We start from the raw sequence: 15,230 nt of genomic DNA on the forward strand, positions 1-15,230 counted from the left end.
AAGCTGCTGTGTACAGGAAGCCAGCCTTGACTTGTCTGTATAGTTACTTTTGACCTGATTCCCCCCACCATTTTGTATCTTTCACAATGAATTGTTTATGCATGGATATAATTGTGAAATTCCCCTTTAGACATATTTTGTTCTAACACTCCTGAGAAGTGTCTTAGTCATGTATTTGCTTTATTACATGAAACTACTACTCAAAGTTTCCACTTGATTCTTTTAGGAAATTGCATTGGAAACAAAACCTATTGTCACATGTCTGGTCTTTGTCTGTTGTTTCCCCCTGTACTTCCTGGTTTCGTTCCTTTATTCTAGTTTTCCCGCCATGTTTCAGTCCCCTCATTAGTGTAGCATGTTCAGCTGTGTCTAGTCATCTGTATCACCTGTTCCCCTTCGTTAGTCAGTCATCAGTGTTGTGCTGCGTCCCAATTCGCCTACTTATACTACGTCCTAAAAGTATGTACTCTTTTTGTGAAGAAAAAGTATATACTTTTGAGTGTGTAGCAGAAAAGTATGCAAGCTTCGGGACATACTACTTCGCCATCTTTAACGCACTCTGTCGCTTAGTTACGTGCATCCCGTCGCCGTTTAACTGTCCTGTCAATCATCGTCAGATTCGTCACAGTTCAAATCCTCCACATACAGATTAATCTCTTACCGTATCGGAGAGAAATGTAGCCGCTCGTTGATCTGCCATTTGTGGGTCTTTAATGCAGAGACTCTCCTCATGTGTTTGCAGTTTAAATATAATGATGCATTTAAAAGTTAATGGCCAAACGTGTCATTACAAAAGTTCACAATGCTGCTGCAGGTGAAATATAATGTGGACAACACTGAATAAATATATTTTTGTCAGGTTAAATATTGATAGTTGGTCACTCAAACCCCTTTATCTAAACTTCTCTACTTAACCGTCGAACTCGCACATCCGTCATGTTTGTAGTTTTTTAACGCTTTTTATCCGAGTTTGTAGTTCTAATCGAATCCCCATACACCTCGCAGTGGGTTGTGGGCAATATCAGCCGTTAGAGTGCCCATCGATTCATACTTCGAATTCAGACCGGAAATAGTAAACCATCCGGGAATCTTTGGAATACTCTTTTCAACATACTACGATTTGGGACATACTAATTCTATTTTCGAATACTATTTAGGATGGATAGTATGCGAATTGGGACGCAGGGTTGGTATTTAAGTTTCTTGTGTTCACTCTGTCTTTGTCCGGTCTCCGTTATGCCCACTGTTATTGTCTATGTAAAGGTAACGTGTTAGATGTTCATTGGAAATCCAGTTTATTGTGAATAAAGTATCCCTTGTGTTTTGGAAGTCTTGAACTCTTCGTCTTGGCATCTACACACCATAACACCTAGGCCTATAGCAGACCGTCCAGACACTGACATCATGCCTAAAAGCTTTTCATTAATTCATCCATTCATTCTCTGCAGGGTCGCTGGAATGCGGGAGCCTCCAGTGTCTCGGGACAGTTAAGCTTTTCAACATCCCTGCATTATTTAATATTGTCCTTCACTATTCTATACTTCACTAAAGGCGGGCGTACACGGTTCGATTTTTGCTGTCGTACGAACTCGCAGACGATTTTTTTTTTCTCGGGATGAATCGCGTGGACATCGTGATGCTCGTATCGTCGCGGCTCGCACCGTGAGAGGAACTACGAGACGAACCGAGCACGTTATTAAGTGCACCTCCCGACCTTACGATAATTTTAAAAAATGTTTTAAACCAGCATGTGGCTGTCCCCTATTGCCAAGTCATGCACAAGCACGTCACATACTCAATCTATATGACTATTATTAGCTCAGTGGCTGCCACATACTGAGTTCACACACACACACTTTCTCTCTCTGACGTGCACTCTTCTCTCTCCCTCTGGTTGTTTCGGTTAAAAGGAATGGCTGTTCTCTGCTTTTCAACAAATCATTTTCACACCTCTTTTCTTTATTTTTTGTGTCTAAAGCTATAGCAGCAACATTGAAAGCTCCGGTGTCTGTGTTACAGGAAAACTCGTGTGAGCGCGGCCGGCTCGCGGTGCAAACAGTCGTGCCGTGTACCAGCTGATTTGATGCGATGATCAAATTAAATGACTCGTAGCGTCTGCAATATCTCACGACCTTCCGAGTGTCCGAATTCGCACAGTGTACGCCCGCCTTAAGACATTTCAGAAATTAAGAACAGTTCTACAACACATTTCAGCCTAGCAAAAAAGAAATGGAGCTCAAAAAGAAATAGAAATTCCAGTCCATAATGTTCTTCTGCTCAGACAGTAAACTTGGTTCAATTTAGATATCTTTTTCAGTGAGATGACATGCAACCTGGTTATCCTATTTAAATAGTAGATGATATCTGATAAGATTGTGGTTGAGCGCAAAATTTTACTACTAAGAAATCATTCTGGGTTTGAACAAGAATTGCTCATAGGCTATCACATTTCAAACAGATCAGTTCATTCACAGTGTTTTGTAATGACTGTTAACGCTGCCATTCCCCTTCTATTTTGCTTTTACTTTTATATTGTCAAATGTTTTATGTGTGTAATTCACATTCATTAGTCAAGTCAAAAAGCATCCATTAATCTACTAGTGATATTTGTCATATTCCTCAGGTACATTAAAACACTCAATTTCAGTAAGACACACACACACACACACACACACACACACACACACACACACACACACACACACACACACACACACACACACGTTTGCCTTTGTGACATATGGGGACATTCCATAAGCGTAATGGTTTTTATACTGTACAAACTGTATTTCCTATCCCCTTACACTGCCCCTGCCCCTAAACCTACCCATCACAGGAAGCATTCTGCATTTTTACTTTCTAATAAAAAATCCTGTATGATTTATAAGCATTTTAAAAAGTGGGGACATGGGCAATGTCCTCATAGTTCACCCTCTCCTTGTAATGCCTATGTCATACCCATGTCATTATACACATTCATTCCTCATATGTCACAAAAACATGCCCACACACACACGTTTGTTTTTCTGACATATGGGAACATTCCATAGGCTTAATGGTTTTTTATACCGTACTAACCGTATTTTCTATCCCCTTACACTGCCCCTAAACCTAAACCCTAACCATCACAAAGAACATTCTGCATTTGTACTTTCTCAAAAAAACTTATCCTGTATGATTTATAAGCTTTTTGAAAATTGAGGACATTATACACATTTGTGTCCTCATATGTCTCACACACACACACACACACACACACACACACACACACACACACACACACACACACACACACACACACACACACACACACACACACACACACACACACACACACATACACACACACACACACACAGAGAGAGAGAGAGAGAGAGAGAGAGAGAGAGAGAGAGAGAGAGAGAGCAGGTGTCATCTAAAACATCTTGTACATATAAAAGCTTCCATTCGTCTTTTAATGCTGTTCAAGATAATTCAAACAAACTATAAATGTCAAAAAATACAACTTGATGGATATTACAGATCATGACAATAGGCAAGAAGAATACTTATGTGGATGTGAGATAAATATATTTAAAAGTATTTGCTTTTCTTTTGTATTTGAGGATGGTTGTCAATAATTGCACACTTATATATAAGGCAAAAATAAACAGATACCACGTTATCCATTCACATCAATGTATTCCATTTTTATGAGTCTCGTCTACAAAATGGACTACAACGTCTTAAAACAGCATGCACTTGCTAAAAAATAATGAAGATACACATATCGTAGAGTAAGTATTGTGGCAGGATGTTTGGAAAATGTGGTTGCTGCAATCTTCTGCTGTCCTGTCACGTTTTTTTCTTTCTTTCTTTCTTTCCAAAAACATGCAGTTATTAGACTGCTCACTGATTTTCTCCAAAACATGATGCAAAGAGAAACATCCTACTGAAATCCTTGTCGATTCACAGCTTGTACATTCTTCAGATTCAATAACAGTCAATTCAGCTCTTTTTGATTCTATTGGTAAAGTATGATGCTGTCAGACAGTTTTAGTTAAAACATTGAATTCAGACACTAGTTCTCTTACTGAAGTGATGCATTTGATTATTTCGCAGTTGTGATAATAACCATTGATTAACTGTGTCTAGAGGAACCCAGGGTCGCTTACTTGGAGAACCTGAAATCATTCCTGTTGATAGAACATGGTTTTAAAGGCAGACTGAAATCCAGTGACATGTTCATTAAACAAACCCAGGTCCATCTCTGGAAGTGGCCAGAGAGGAAGCCACTGAACACTGATCTCGAAAGTATGGATGAGGTGAACTGTGTCGATAAGAACACCACTGCTTGCTAATGCTAATTTAGCCACCATTGCTGACCATGCTGGCTGAAATATCCCCGCTTACATCCACGCCTAGCTTTTGCAGGTCCAAGCCCATGCTGGCCAGCACCTGGAGCAGAGTCATCTCCTGCTGTGTGGCCTGGTCAATCAGGGCTGGACAAGTTGGATTGCACTGTGGCCATTGGCAGTTATCGATGAGATGAAAGGGACAGCCCTTCAGAGCGGTTTTGCTGTTCTTATTGGCCTCCTGAAGACTTTTGTCCCAGCACTGCAGAGCACGGGAAAGTGACGTCCCCTTAACCTGGAAATCCATCCAATTACTGAAAGAGAAAAAATAAGATATGGTATGAACAGCTCAGAACCTAAAATCAGATACAAGTTTTTTTTTTGTATGTGACCAGTTTGAACAGTCCTATTGGAATTAGTATGACTTTTACGTCACTCTAATCTAGACAAATCTGTTTGTTTTTTTTGTTTAGTAAAAAAAAAAAAAAAAAAGATTTTACATAGTAGTTCTCTTCCCTTCTTAAAAAAGTATTCTTTGTGCTTCATAACATTAAGGTTGAATCACTGTCGTCACATGAACTATTTTAACAATGTCTTTCCTAACTTCTGGGCTATGAAAGTTGCAATGACATTGTTGTGGTTCAGAAACCTCTTGGATTTCATCAAAAATATCTTAATTTGTGTTCCGAAGATGAACAAAGGTCTTACGGGTTTGGAGCCACATGAAGGTGAGTAATTAATGACCAAATTTTCATTTTTGGGCGAACTAGCCTTTTATATTTCTTTATTAGACAAAAGTTGTAACTAATTGGCAATTTAATGTCCCTTCAGTCTAACCAGTCTCTTTATAAGTGGCTACCTCTGCTTTAAGCTGGGTCACCTCACAAATCATCTGTCCTACTGATCTCTCAGCTGAGCTCATAGAGGGAGCCATTAATTAAGTGTGAAACCATGAGGTGGCATTTTGGTGACACCTAGAATGCATCATGATGGACGAGTGTTCAAATGCAGGCGTATGAGCTCACCCATGAGGAGTGTGCCCTGGGGTGCCTGCGTGCCCTTACCTTTTGGTAATCAAAGTGTGGGAAAGACAGGAGGGAGCGAACACGGCCCTAAAACAACATGCAGAAGGAAAGTTTAGTACACGAAATACAGCCTTGAGCAAAATACAGATTCATCATTTTTGCATAATGGTTTTTCTTGGATATTAAGTTCAATTAAAAATGAAAATGTTATATTTATCTTCTTATTCCCAGGGCATCCAAGATGTAAGTGTATTTGGTTCTTCAGTAGAAAACAAACTAAGATTTTTAACTTGCAGTCTGCAAGTCTGCCATTAAAAAACATACACCATATTAAACCCTGTGGCTCATGACGACACATTGATGTCTTAAAGGTTTAGTTCACCCAAAAATGAAATTTATGTCATTAATGACTCACCCCAATGTCATTCCACACCCGTAAGACCTCTGTTTATCTTCAGAACACAGTTTAAGATATTTTATATTTAGTCCGAGAGCGTATGCAAGTGTATGCACACTATACTGTCCATGTCCAGAAAGGGAATAAAAACATCATCAGAGTAGTCCAGATGTGGCATCAGTTAGTTAGTTAGAATCTCTTGAAGCATCGAAAATACATTTTGATCCAAAAATAACAAAAACAAAAACTTTATATCAGCGTATTGATTCATGATTCGGATCGCCAATGTCACGTGATTTCAGCAGTTTGGCACGCGATCCGAATCATATCAAGTCATAGTTTTTGTTATTTTTGGACCAAAATGTATTTTCAATGCTTCAAGAGATTCTCATTAACTAACTGATATCACATATGGACTAATTTGATGATGTTTTTATTCCCTTTCTGGACATGGACAGTATAGTGTGCATACATTTGCATACGCTGTCGGACTAAATGTAAAATTTCGACTTAAACTGTGTTCTGAAGATGATCGGAGGTCTTACGGGTGTGGAGTAATTAATGACATAAATTTCATTTTTGGGTGAACTAACCCTTTAAGACAGAAAACGATGGGTTTGTGCGAGAAACCGAACAGTGTGTATATAATATTTTTTTTACCTTGAATGCAATCTATGTACAACAGCCTTGAGCGCGGCATCACTTCCGGTGAGTGAGGTCAAATGTACACAATATGGTGTATCTCAATCGGATACAAGAGGCGGAAGTGATATTGTGTTTTGACCGCACTTACCGGAAGTTATCGCGCAGTAAACGTTGATGTACATAGTGTTGCATTTAAGGTAAAAAAATTATATAAATACTGTTTAGTTTCTCTCACAAACTGATCGTTTCGTGTCTTCAGACATCAATGTGTCGTCATAAGCCGCAGGGTTTAATATGGATTCTTAAGTGTATGTTTTTTTTACTCTCATGGATCTCATACTCTCAACTGTAACCATTGACATGCATTATGCGACTGACAGACTGTAACGGTTGGAGTTCAAAAAAATTAATTGGTGTTCAACTTAAGAAACAAAGACATCTATATCTTGGATGCCCTGCGGGTAAGCAGATATACATACAATTTTCCTTTTTGGGTGAATTATCCCTTTAAAAAGATTCTTATTAAAATCCTAATATGAATAGAAATTATCATTGATAATCAAATGAATATCAAATTTACACTGTACACTACTTTTGATAATTATTTAGTTGTTCAAATTTAGCAAGTACAAGTAATATATGTACTCACGTAACATCTTTGAGAGAGTTTTTTAACTCTTTTCCCAGGTTCTGCATGTAGGTCCACTGCTCCTCTGAGAGGGACTGGCCGCCCATATAAATGTTCTCCACTCGTAACTGTTCCTCATCAAACAACCATTGCACCACAAACAGCGGAGCTACAAAAGGACACATCCTTATTTTAAAAGAAGTAATTCTTATTAGCATTAGTCACTTTCGTGAAAATGTTTTCATTCATATCGCACCGACAGCACATCCTCACCGGTTATGTAGGAGTACAGCTTGTGTCCAAAAAAGCATTGCCAATCCTCGCCTCTTTTATACTGCTGTTTGCACTTTTCTGGAACAACACCACTCCACAACCTAACAGAGAAATAAAATCATCAGAAAATAACAAGATTTGGGTGAGTTATGTGCTGAAGTTTAGGTCAAAATGCCTAATCCTAAGCAAGCAACATTAACAATGATGCTTGCTTTAGAAATAGCACAGCACTTTTGGTCATCACTTGTGAAAAAGAAGTGCACTTAATTGTGCACTTGCAGTGTAATTAAAATCATAAAAGTATGTTTTACTACTTGCAGGTATAAAATGTCACTTAAAGGGTTAGTTCACCCAAAAATGAAATTTATGTCATTAATGACACCCTAATGTCGTTCCACACCCGTAAGACCTCCATTTATCTTCAGAACACAGTTTAAGATATTTTATATTTAGTCTGACAGCATATCTAAGTGTATGCACACTATACTGTCCATGTCCAGAAAGGGAATAAAAGTATCCTCAAATAAAGATTGAAACGGTTGTGAATTAGTGAATCGATCAATGATTCAGATCGCATGTCAAACTGCCAAACTGCTGAAATCACATGACATTGGCGATCCGAATCATTGATCGATTCACTGATTCACAACCGTTTGAATCTTTATTTGAGGATTGAACACAAACAGGGAAGAGAAGACAATGCTGAATAAAGTCGTAGTTTTTGTTATTTTTGGAACAAAATGTATTTTCGATGCTTCAAGAGATTCTAATTAACTAACTGATGTCACTGATGATACTATGTAAAATAAAAGTTTCACATTAATCCTGAATTCTTGTCAGTATTATAAAGACAATAAATGCATAAAATGTGCATAATTACATGCAACTAACCCTAAACCAATCCCTGTTCCTAACCCTATAGTGTGCATGTGTTAATTATTATTACTCAGTACTTACATGTAATGTTACACTGTAACAAGGACATCTTAAAATAAAATGTAACATAATAGAATTACGAAATTATGCATTAAGGTGTACTTAAGTCCTACTTAAGTGGGTAAAAAAGCACTATTAAGCTCAACTAATTGCATTTAATATACATTTAAAGTATAATACATTTTAATTTAATTGTAAAGAACATGCAATTAAGTGTCCTAAATTATAATTTAGTTCACTCTTGAGTTTATTATTTCCGTAATAAGTAGGCAACACTTTTTAAAAGTGTAGGCCTTCTTATTTTACACAAGGTATGCTTTGGTTATTGCTAAAGTTATTGATTCAATTAACACGGATTTGTGTAAGTGTAAATTAAAATGCCACCAAAACCACATAAATTGAGAAACTTTACCGAAGTCCTTTTTTTATGGCATCTACAGGGGTACAGGAAGCACTGTCTGGACAGTCAGGAACTTTTTGCTGTTTGCTTTCCAGAAACCAGCCTGAGTCGACAAGGCCGCGCACCTGAGCATCTGCACCCAGCTGCTCCAGAAGACTGGACACCTTATCAATGTTCAGCAGTACACCTGTTCCACCGGCACTGCAGGAGAGAATCGGAGCCTCAATCTGGTTTCACTCCCAAAATATTACCTCAGCCTCCAAAATCAGATCGTCAAGCTAGTAAACTCTGAACATAAAAATGGCTTCGACAAATGCTTTGGGAAAACCGACTAAACATGTTGCTAACCTTGGAAGAATGCTGCATGGCAGGACACATATATAGATATTATGTCATTATGTCATCAGGTTTATTGCATTACAGGCTGCAGTAAAATTTTATGGTAGACAACAGGATGTGCTGAAAATAGTGCTTCGGTCAGTGTTGTGTATGGAGGTGGTGTTGTGGTAAAACTGAAGGGGTGGTCCATGGACGGGAATAGGATTTTATGGTACTCCAGATGGCTTTGTTTCAATTGTTCATAGCATCTTGTTATTAGATCTCAATATGCAGCAACAGGTGTAATGGGTGTTAGTGTTGTCTTTGTTTATAAGTGAATTCAAATCCAATTATGGGATTTATTATAGTTATCATTCATGTAATGGGGAAACAAATTGAAGAACAGCCACAAATATAATGGTCTGAGCAATAATACTAATAATTAGCCACTAATACATTTTGTCCAGGCCAGTCAATGAATAATGCTTACTGTATTTCGAGATTAATACTATTAATGAATGAAAAGAAAACTGTAAATCCGTTCCATTATTTGAGGAACATACAGAAATGAGATACAAATCAATGTCATGAATATTTTTTATCTTTAGTTAATCTCAACTTTATCTCTAAACAAGCATTTGGATACATAGGTAGTGAGATCTCACCTCGTTCCTGCTAACATTACAACTTTGGCTTGTTTCAGTCCTTTTGGGGCAAGATCTTTGATCACCTCCCGAATGATTTGTGATCCCATGAAAGCATATTCTATGGCAGAATAAAGAAATAGAGGATCCTAATTTTGGTAACAAAATGGTAAGAGTAAGATCAAACTTATCACTGAAAGATGTACCTGTTTCTTTTCCCTGTTTAGATTTTGATGCTGCTTTGTTACCACTCCACACATCACTTGAACAGTAGGGAACAAACCTAGTCACATAAGATACATCAGATAAGACACACAAGCCAGTAAGATGTGAATTATAAAGGTGATGTAAATCTCATTCTTGAGTTTCTGAGTTTTCAGAAACTTACACAATATTGGCATTGTACCAGTGAGGATTTTCATCAGCTTGTGTTGATAGCAAACCACTCCCTGAAAAGAATTGATTATATTTACAATCACTGAATAATGGCTTGCGTGACTAGAAGATGTGTTGCTGTGTGTCTGCTTAACATCAGCCTATACCTTTGCGTGTCTGAGGCCAGTCAGTTGAGCTCATAAGTCGGGGGATAGCTTTGTATCTGGAATCGCAGGTCTCTTTGTTGTAACAGCACCAGCCACCTAAATAGGATTCATTGGAATTAAACTCACATAGCCATCCTTTGTGCAGAGTTCAAAAGCTTAGATAGTTTGAACTGGCACAAATTTGCTGTGATTACTACCTTCTGGTAAAAATTTGCAGTAGGATACAGAGTTAATGGTAACACTTTACAAGATGGAATGCAATAATTCATGCTTAGCTAATGCACAAATAACCATGAGTTAATATATGACTCATGAAGAACTATTTATTAATGATTACTGCATCAGCAACTAATGAACATTCTATATGATTAATATAATAAGTAATATATGAATTTCTATATATTAAATATGACATTTTATATTAATATTCCCCAATTAATTAATTCCCCAATAACATATTACCGTATATTAACTAATAATGTAAATTAATGTGTTAATTACCACAATGGGTCAAAGCCATGCACTGCAACTTCCATTTGTCTGCTTTAATCAATCATTAGCTAATGATTTGTTTGCAAAGGTATCATTATGCCATGACTACTTGTTGAAGCACATGACTGTTAACTAATTAAGTAATATGACATTGTGGTTATGGCTTTTGAATTAATTTTAAATTAGTTAACTTAATAGTCATGTGCCTCAAAAAGTAAAGTCATATAACATAATGATATCTTTGGAAATTTTTAGCTAATGATTAATTAAATCAAACAACTGAAATGCTTGGCTTTGACCCACTGTGGTAATTAACATATGAATTTACACCATTAGTTAATATAATATGTTATTAGGGAATTAATACAATATGACACATTTAAATAATAACAATTTAATGGTCACTTAATATATTAATCATATAAAATCTTAATTAGTTGCTGATGCAGTGATCACTAATAAATGGTTTAGTTCTTCATGAGTCATACATTAACCTATTATCTGTGCATTAATTAAGCATGAATATTAGTCTACTATATTATTTTATTCTTGTTTTTAATTTACAAAACAGCATAATGAATCCATGTCAGCCTGCTACAGCAGTTACAGCGTATTATTGTTACAGTTACGTTAAGTAAGTTTGATAGTCTCTCCCCCTCTATTTAAAAACACTTCCTCTTGTCGAGGCTTTCCAAGTCAAGAGACGCTGCATGATTTATGTGCTCTCACCTTGTTTCCTTATTGCATTGTTTCATTTTCACATGGCTAATTCAACATTGAATGTTACTTTTCTTGTCCAGTGACACTATATGTTTTCGACATGGTGAACCAATGTGATGTGAAGTGCTCCAAAAAAGCAAGAAAAATTACATCTAAGAAGATGACCAGCAGTCAAAATAACGCAGAGCACTGCATTTAAGCTGGCTGACCTCTCTCGACAAAATTAACTTCGTTTTAAATACTCACCTTCCAAAAATATCAGCCATCTCTTGCTTCCTTTGAACTCCTTTAGGTAAAACCTGTGGGCCACAAATAAATATAGATGGTCTAGGGAACATAGCCATATGAGGACATTTTCAAAACGATCAAAGGACCAATATTTAATACGACATCGCAGCACTGGTGCAGTTTTGTAGCTAAACAGTTTATTAACTTGACACACACCGTTGAATTCAGTTTTCATCAGTATAGAAACTGAAAATTGCCAAGTTTATTAAATGCACCTAGCAGTGAAGATGTCAATGCTGTGTCTTACCCAGCGGCAGTGCCATCGTTGCATGTCACTAATGTGTTTTTAAGAAAGTACAGCTTCATTTCATCAACAGGCTTGTTGGCAGATGCGCTTTGTTGGGTGGCGCCACGACCTCCGGGATTTGTTTCTTTACTGGAATCAGCAGAACCAGCCAGCCTAGGGTTTGGGTCATCTTCAGGGCCATGCTGGGTTGCCTCTATAGGTTGGCTGTTAGGCTTCTTTGCAGGTTTTCCACCCGCCTTGGCATTGCGATTGTTGTTCTGGCAAGAAATGACTCCCAGCAGAAGCAGGAACATAACATGACACAGAATATTCATATCCAATCCGACAGGACCTCCCTAAAATAGGCCAAACAGAACAGTCTGCATGAAACGATTTATAGCAAAATCTTAATTTGTATCAGAAGGGCCCATGCTTTGAAAGGACACTGCTTTTAATTCACTTGATCTGCGACCACCAATAAATAACAAACAATCAACCTTATGGCCACAATCTTAAAATAAACACTCACCCCTTTAAACAACTGGTCCTGGTCCCCTTGGTGTCTTTGAGAGCAAAAATCCTCAGGTGCTGCGGGAAAGGTGGTTTTCGAATTGATGCTGTGCTGGCGTCCTGAACAGATCGTTGTCTTTCGTTGTGGTCTGTGCTAGATTTTATAGTGCCACCATATGGGCTGCATTTCTCAACATCCCCTTTGAGCTGGTGCCAGCTCTGGGCTGCAACCAATGACACACCAAACCTGGACGTCTAATGGCGAGGAGAAAAGATAACATGCGCTCTCCCACCCATAATTCAAAGACTTCCAACCCCACCTAACTTAGTCTCACAACAAGCCCTCCCCTACCCTCAACTTTGATTTAAACACCTACATGGTTGAAATACCTGCATAACCCAGCAGCTACATGGCATGTGGCTCTAGGTCATTGGAGCAGACCTCTCCCTGCTCACTCTAATATGGAGAAACTCTTCACTCACTCCTAATAATCCTTTGATTGTCTCTTCTGAAAATGTAAACTCTTAAATTAAGAAAGAGCTCTTTGTAAAACGACGGAATACAAAGTATCTGCTGACTTCAATAACATGGGTTGATATGTGACCTTCACATAATACTGCAGCTGATAGACTGATGCTGTCATTATCCACTGACGTTATGAAAAGTTTCTTACATCTTCGGCATAGGAGACCTTTTCTATCTTTGTGTATGACCAACTACAGCAAACTTCCATCTGTGAGCACTGTCCCTTGCTTGAAAAAAAACCTCTTTGTCTGACCGTGACGCTAGGTATAACTTGGTTAAAAAAAATTGTTACTCAACAAGAATCAATAAAAGTTAAAAGGAATTTTTTTTTCAGTCAGTAGCTAGTTGATACATTTACAATAAAAAAAACTGCAATAAAATCCTACTAATACATTTCTGGACAATGAAAAAAGGTATTTAGTAAGAAACCAACTGACAACATTTTGCATACAGAACAGGGAGATAGAAGGCAGGAGTATTTGAAACCGATCTTGGATAGCTTTAGCCTGACCTAGTCTGGCCTCTGTAATCACTCATTCCTGCAAAACTACACAAGTGTATATATCTAAAATAAAGCCATGGGCTTAGGAGGCAAAAACCACACCTACTAGACCCTACTTTGATTAAAAAAAACAAAAAACAAAAAAACATTAAGACTCAATTCAGAAACACAGTAGGCTGCCTGTTTCCTAACTCAAGTTGCTACATAAGGATAATTGTTCACAATCAGTTCATTGGTCTTATTTTATACTCGTATACCTTGTAGGTTTTTGGACATTTTTGAGAAGGGTAAACCAGATATAGCACTTTTGTAATATAATATAATATAATATAATATAATATAATATAATATAATATAATATAATATAATATAATATAATATAATATAATATAATATAATATAATATAATATAATATAATATAATATAATATATTATAATATAAAATATAATATAATATAATATAATATAATATAATATAATATAATATAATATAATATAATATAATATAATATAATATAATTACAGTTGCTTAACCCATCCAGGGGTGCGTTTCCCAAAAGTTCAACCAGTTGGTGTTTCCCGAAACCATCGTTACAATGAACATTCGCGAACAGCGTCTCAAACGTGTGTTTGAGTTCTTGTTTGCACGACATGTGGACTTCATAAATCTTTATCTTGAGCAAAATAAGCAAGCTGACATTCAGGACAGCATATATATTTTATTTTGAATACATGCAAATGTAATTTATGTCTTTTAAGTTTGTCAAGAGATTTAAAGCAACTTTTTTGAAGAGTGGAGTGCGCATGTGCGGACGTGCTCTGCAAGAACCATAGGAACGAGCCTATTTGAAGCTGAAAAATAAAACAAAAGAGGTGAGAAAAATAAGAATTAGTCTTCAGATGGCATGTCCATAATTTATAGCAAAAAATCTAGCATTAATTTGATCTCAAATTAATTAATTAAAAGCAGTTAATACTCCACCACCTGCATGACATCATTAACCAACGTGGTTGAACAACCGATTTGCGACAGTATATGGTTTTGGGAAACAGTTGTGACTAGCTTGATTTCTTCAACGATATAAGGTACTGTGTCGTTGTACGGGAAACGCTCCCCTGGACTTATTCTCATAGGCACAGTTTTAGACTCAAGATGTTTTTACCTTTCATTGCACTGTAAGACCTGAAGTCTTTAAAGTTTTGCCAGAAACACTTCAGATATATGTGAAAATATTTAGACAAAAATGTCTAAACAGCTAATCAAATGACATTTCTGAATTTGATCTACTGAGCTTAAAGCATTCTTCATTCTTTCTGTATTTAGAAGCACGCACAGTGCTCCTGTCTTCCCAAAATTCACTGCAACAATCTGTGAAGCAGACCTCAAAATGCAGAAAAACAGAGAAAAAAAGGTGTAAATCCTTCACCTTCTTTTTCCAATACAAGCCAGAATGTTTTGAAAAAACCATTTAGATGGCATTGCTTGTCTTTTTTTGTCTTTGATATCTGCTTCAATAGATTTTTTGCAGAAGCTGGCGAGATGCTGCAGAATAGTTAGACTGTCTGTGGGTCTGAACCCGAAGCAACTCCACAGCATTTCTTACAGCATCTACTGACTGACAGGAAGAAGAGCAAATGTGCATAATGTCTAATTTTTGTTAAAATGGAAACCAATTTCATATAACTGCATAATCAGGCAGCCAAGCCACTGGCCATCAAATAACTAGTACTCTGTTTTGTTTGGAATGTGTTTTTCAACTGTACAGCCAAGGTCAGTTCTTGACATTTAGCGCTTGAGTGGTCCGAGCACTTTGTCTGTGTCC

The 15,230-nt window shown here is 37.1% G+C and overlaps 1 protein-coding gene across 1 annotated transcript; it reads right to left on the reverse strand.

Moving 5' to 3' along the window:
* Positions 1 to 3,436: 3,436 nt before the first annotated feature.
* notum2 (notum pectinacetylesterase 2) lies at positions 3,437 to 13,662 on the reverse strand. The gene is made up of 12 exons (XM_067459156.1): positions 12,398 to 13,662; positions 11,890 to 12,224; positions 11,601 to 11,653; positions 10,143 to 10,238; positions 9,989 to 10,049; positions 9,807 to 9,883; positions 9,622 to 9,721; positions 8,651 to 8,839; positions 7,303 to 7,403; positions 7,051 to 7,198; positions 5,399 to 5,446; positions 3,437 to 4,648 (listed from the first exon to the last, which is right to left on the reverse strand). Exons 2-12 carry the CDS (start codon positions 12,201 to 12,203, stop codon positions 4,348 to 4,350), a joined length of 1,488 nt encoding a protein of 495 aa, XP_067315257.1. The 5' UTR covers positions 12,204 to 12,224; positions 12,398 to 13,662; the 3' UTR covers positions 3,437 to 4,347.
* Positions 13,663 to 15,230: the final 1,568 nt, after the last annotated feature.

Source organism: Pseudorasbora parva, chromosome 12 (genome assembly GCF_024679245.1).
Source record: "Pseudorasbora parva isolate DD20220531a chromosome 12, ASM2467924v1, whole genome shotgun sequence".
In the NCBI taxonomy this organism is placed as follows: domain Eukaryota; kingdom Metazoa; phylum Chordata; class Actinopteri; order Cypriniformes; family Gobionidae; genus Pseudorasbora; species Pseudorasbora parva.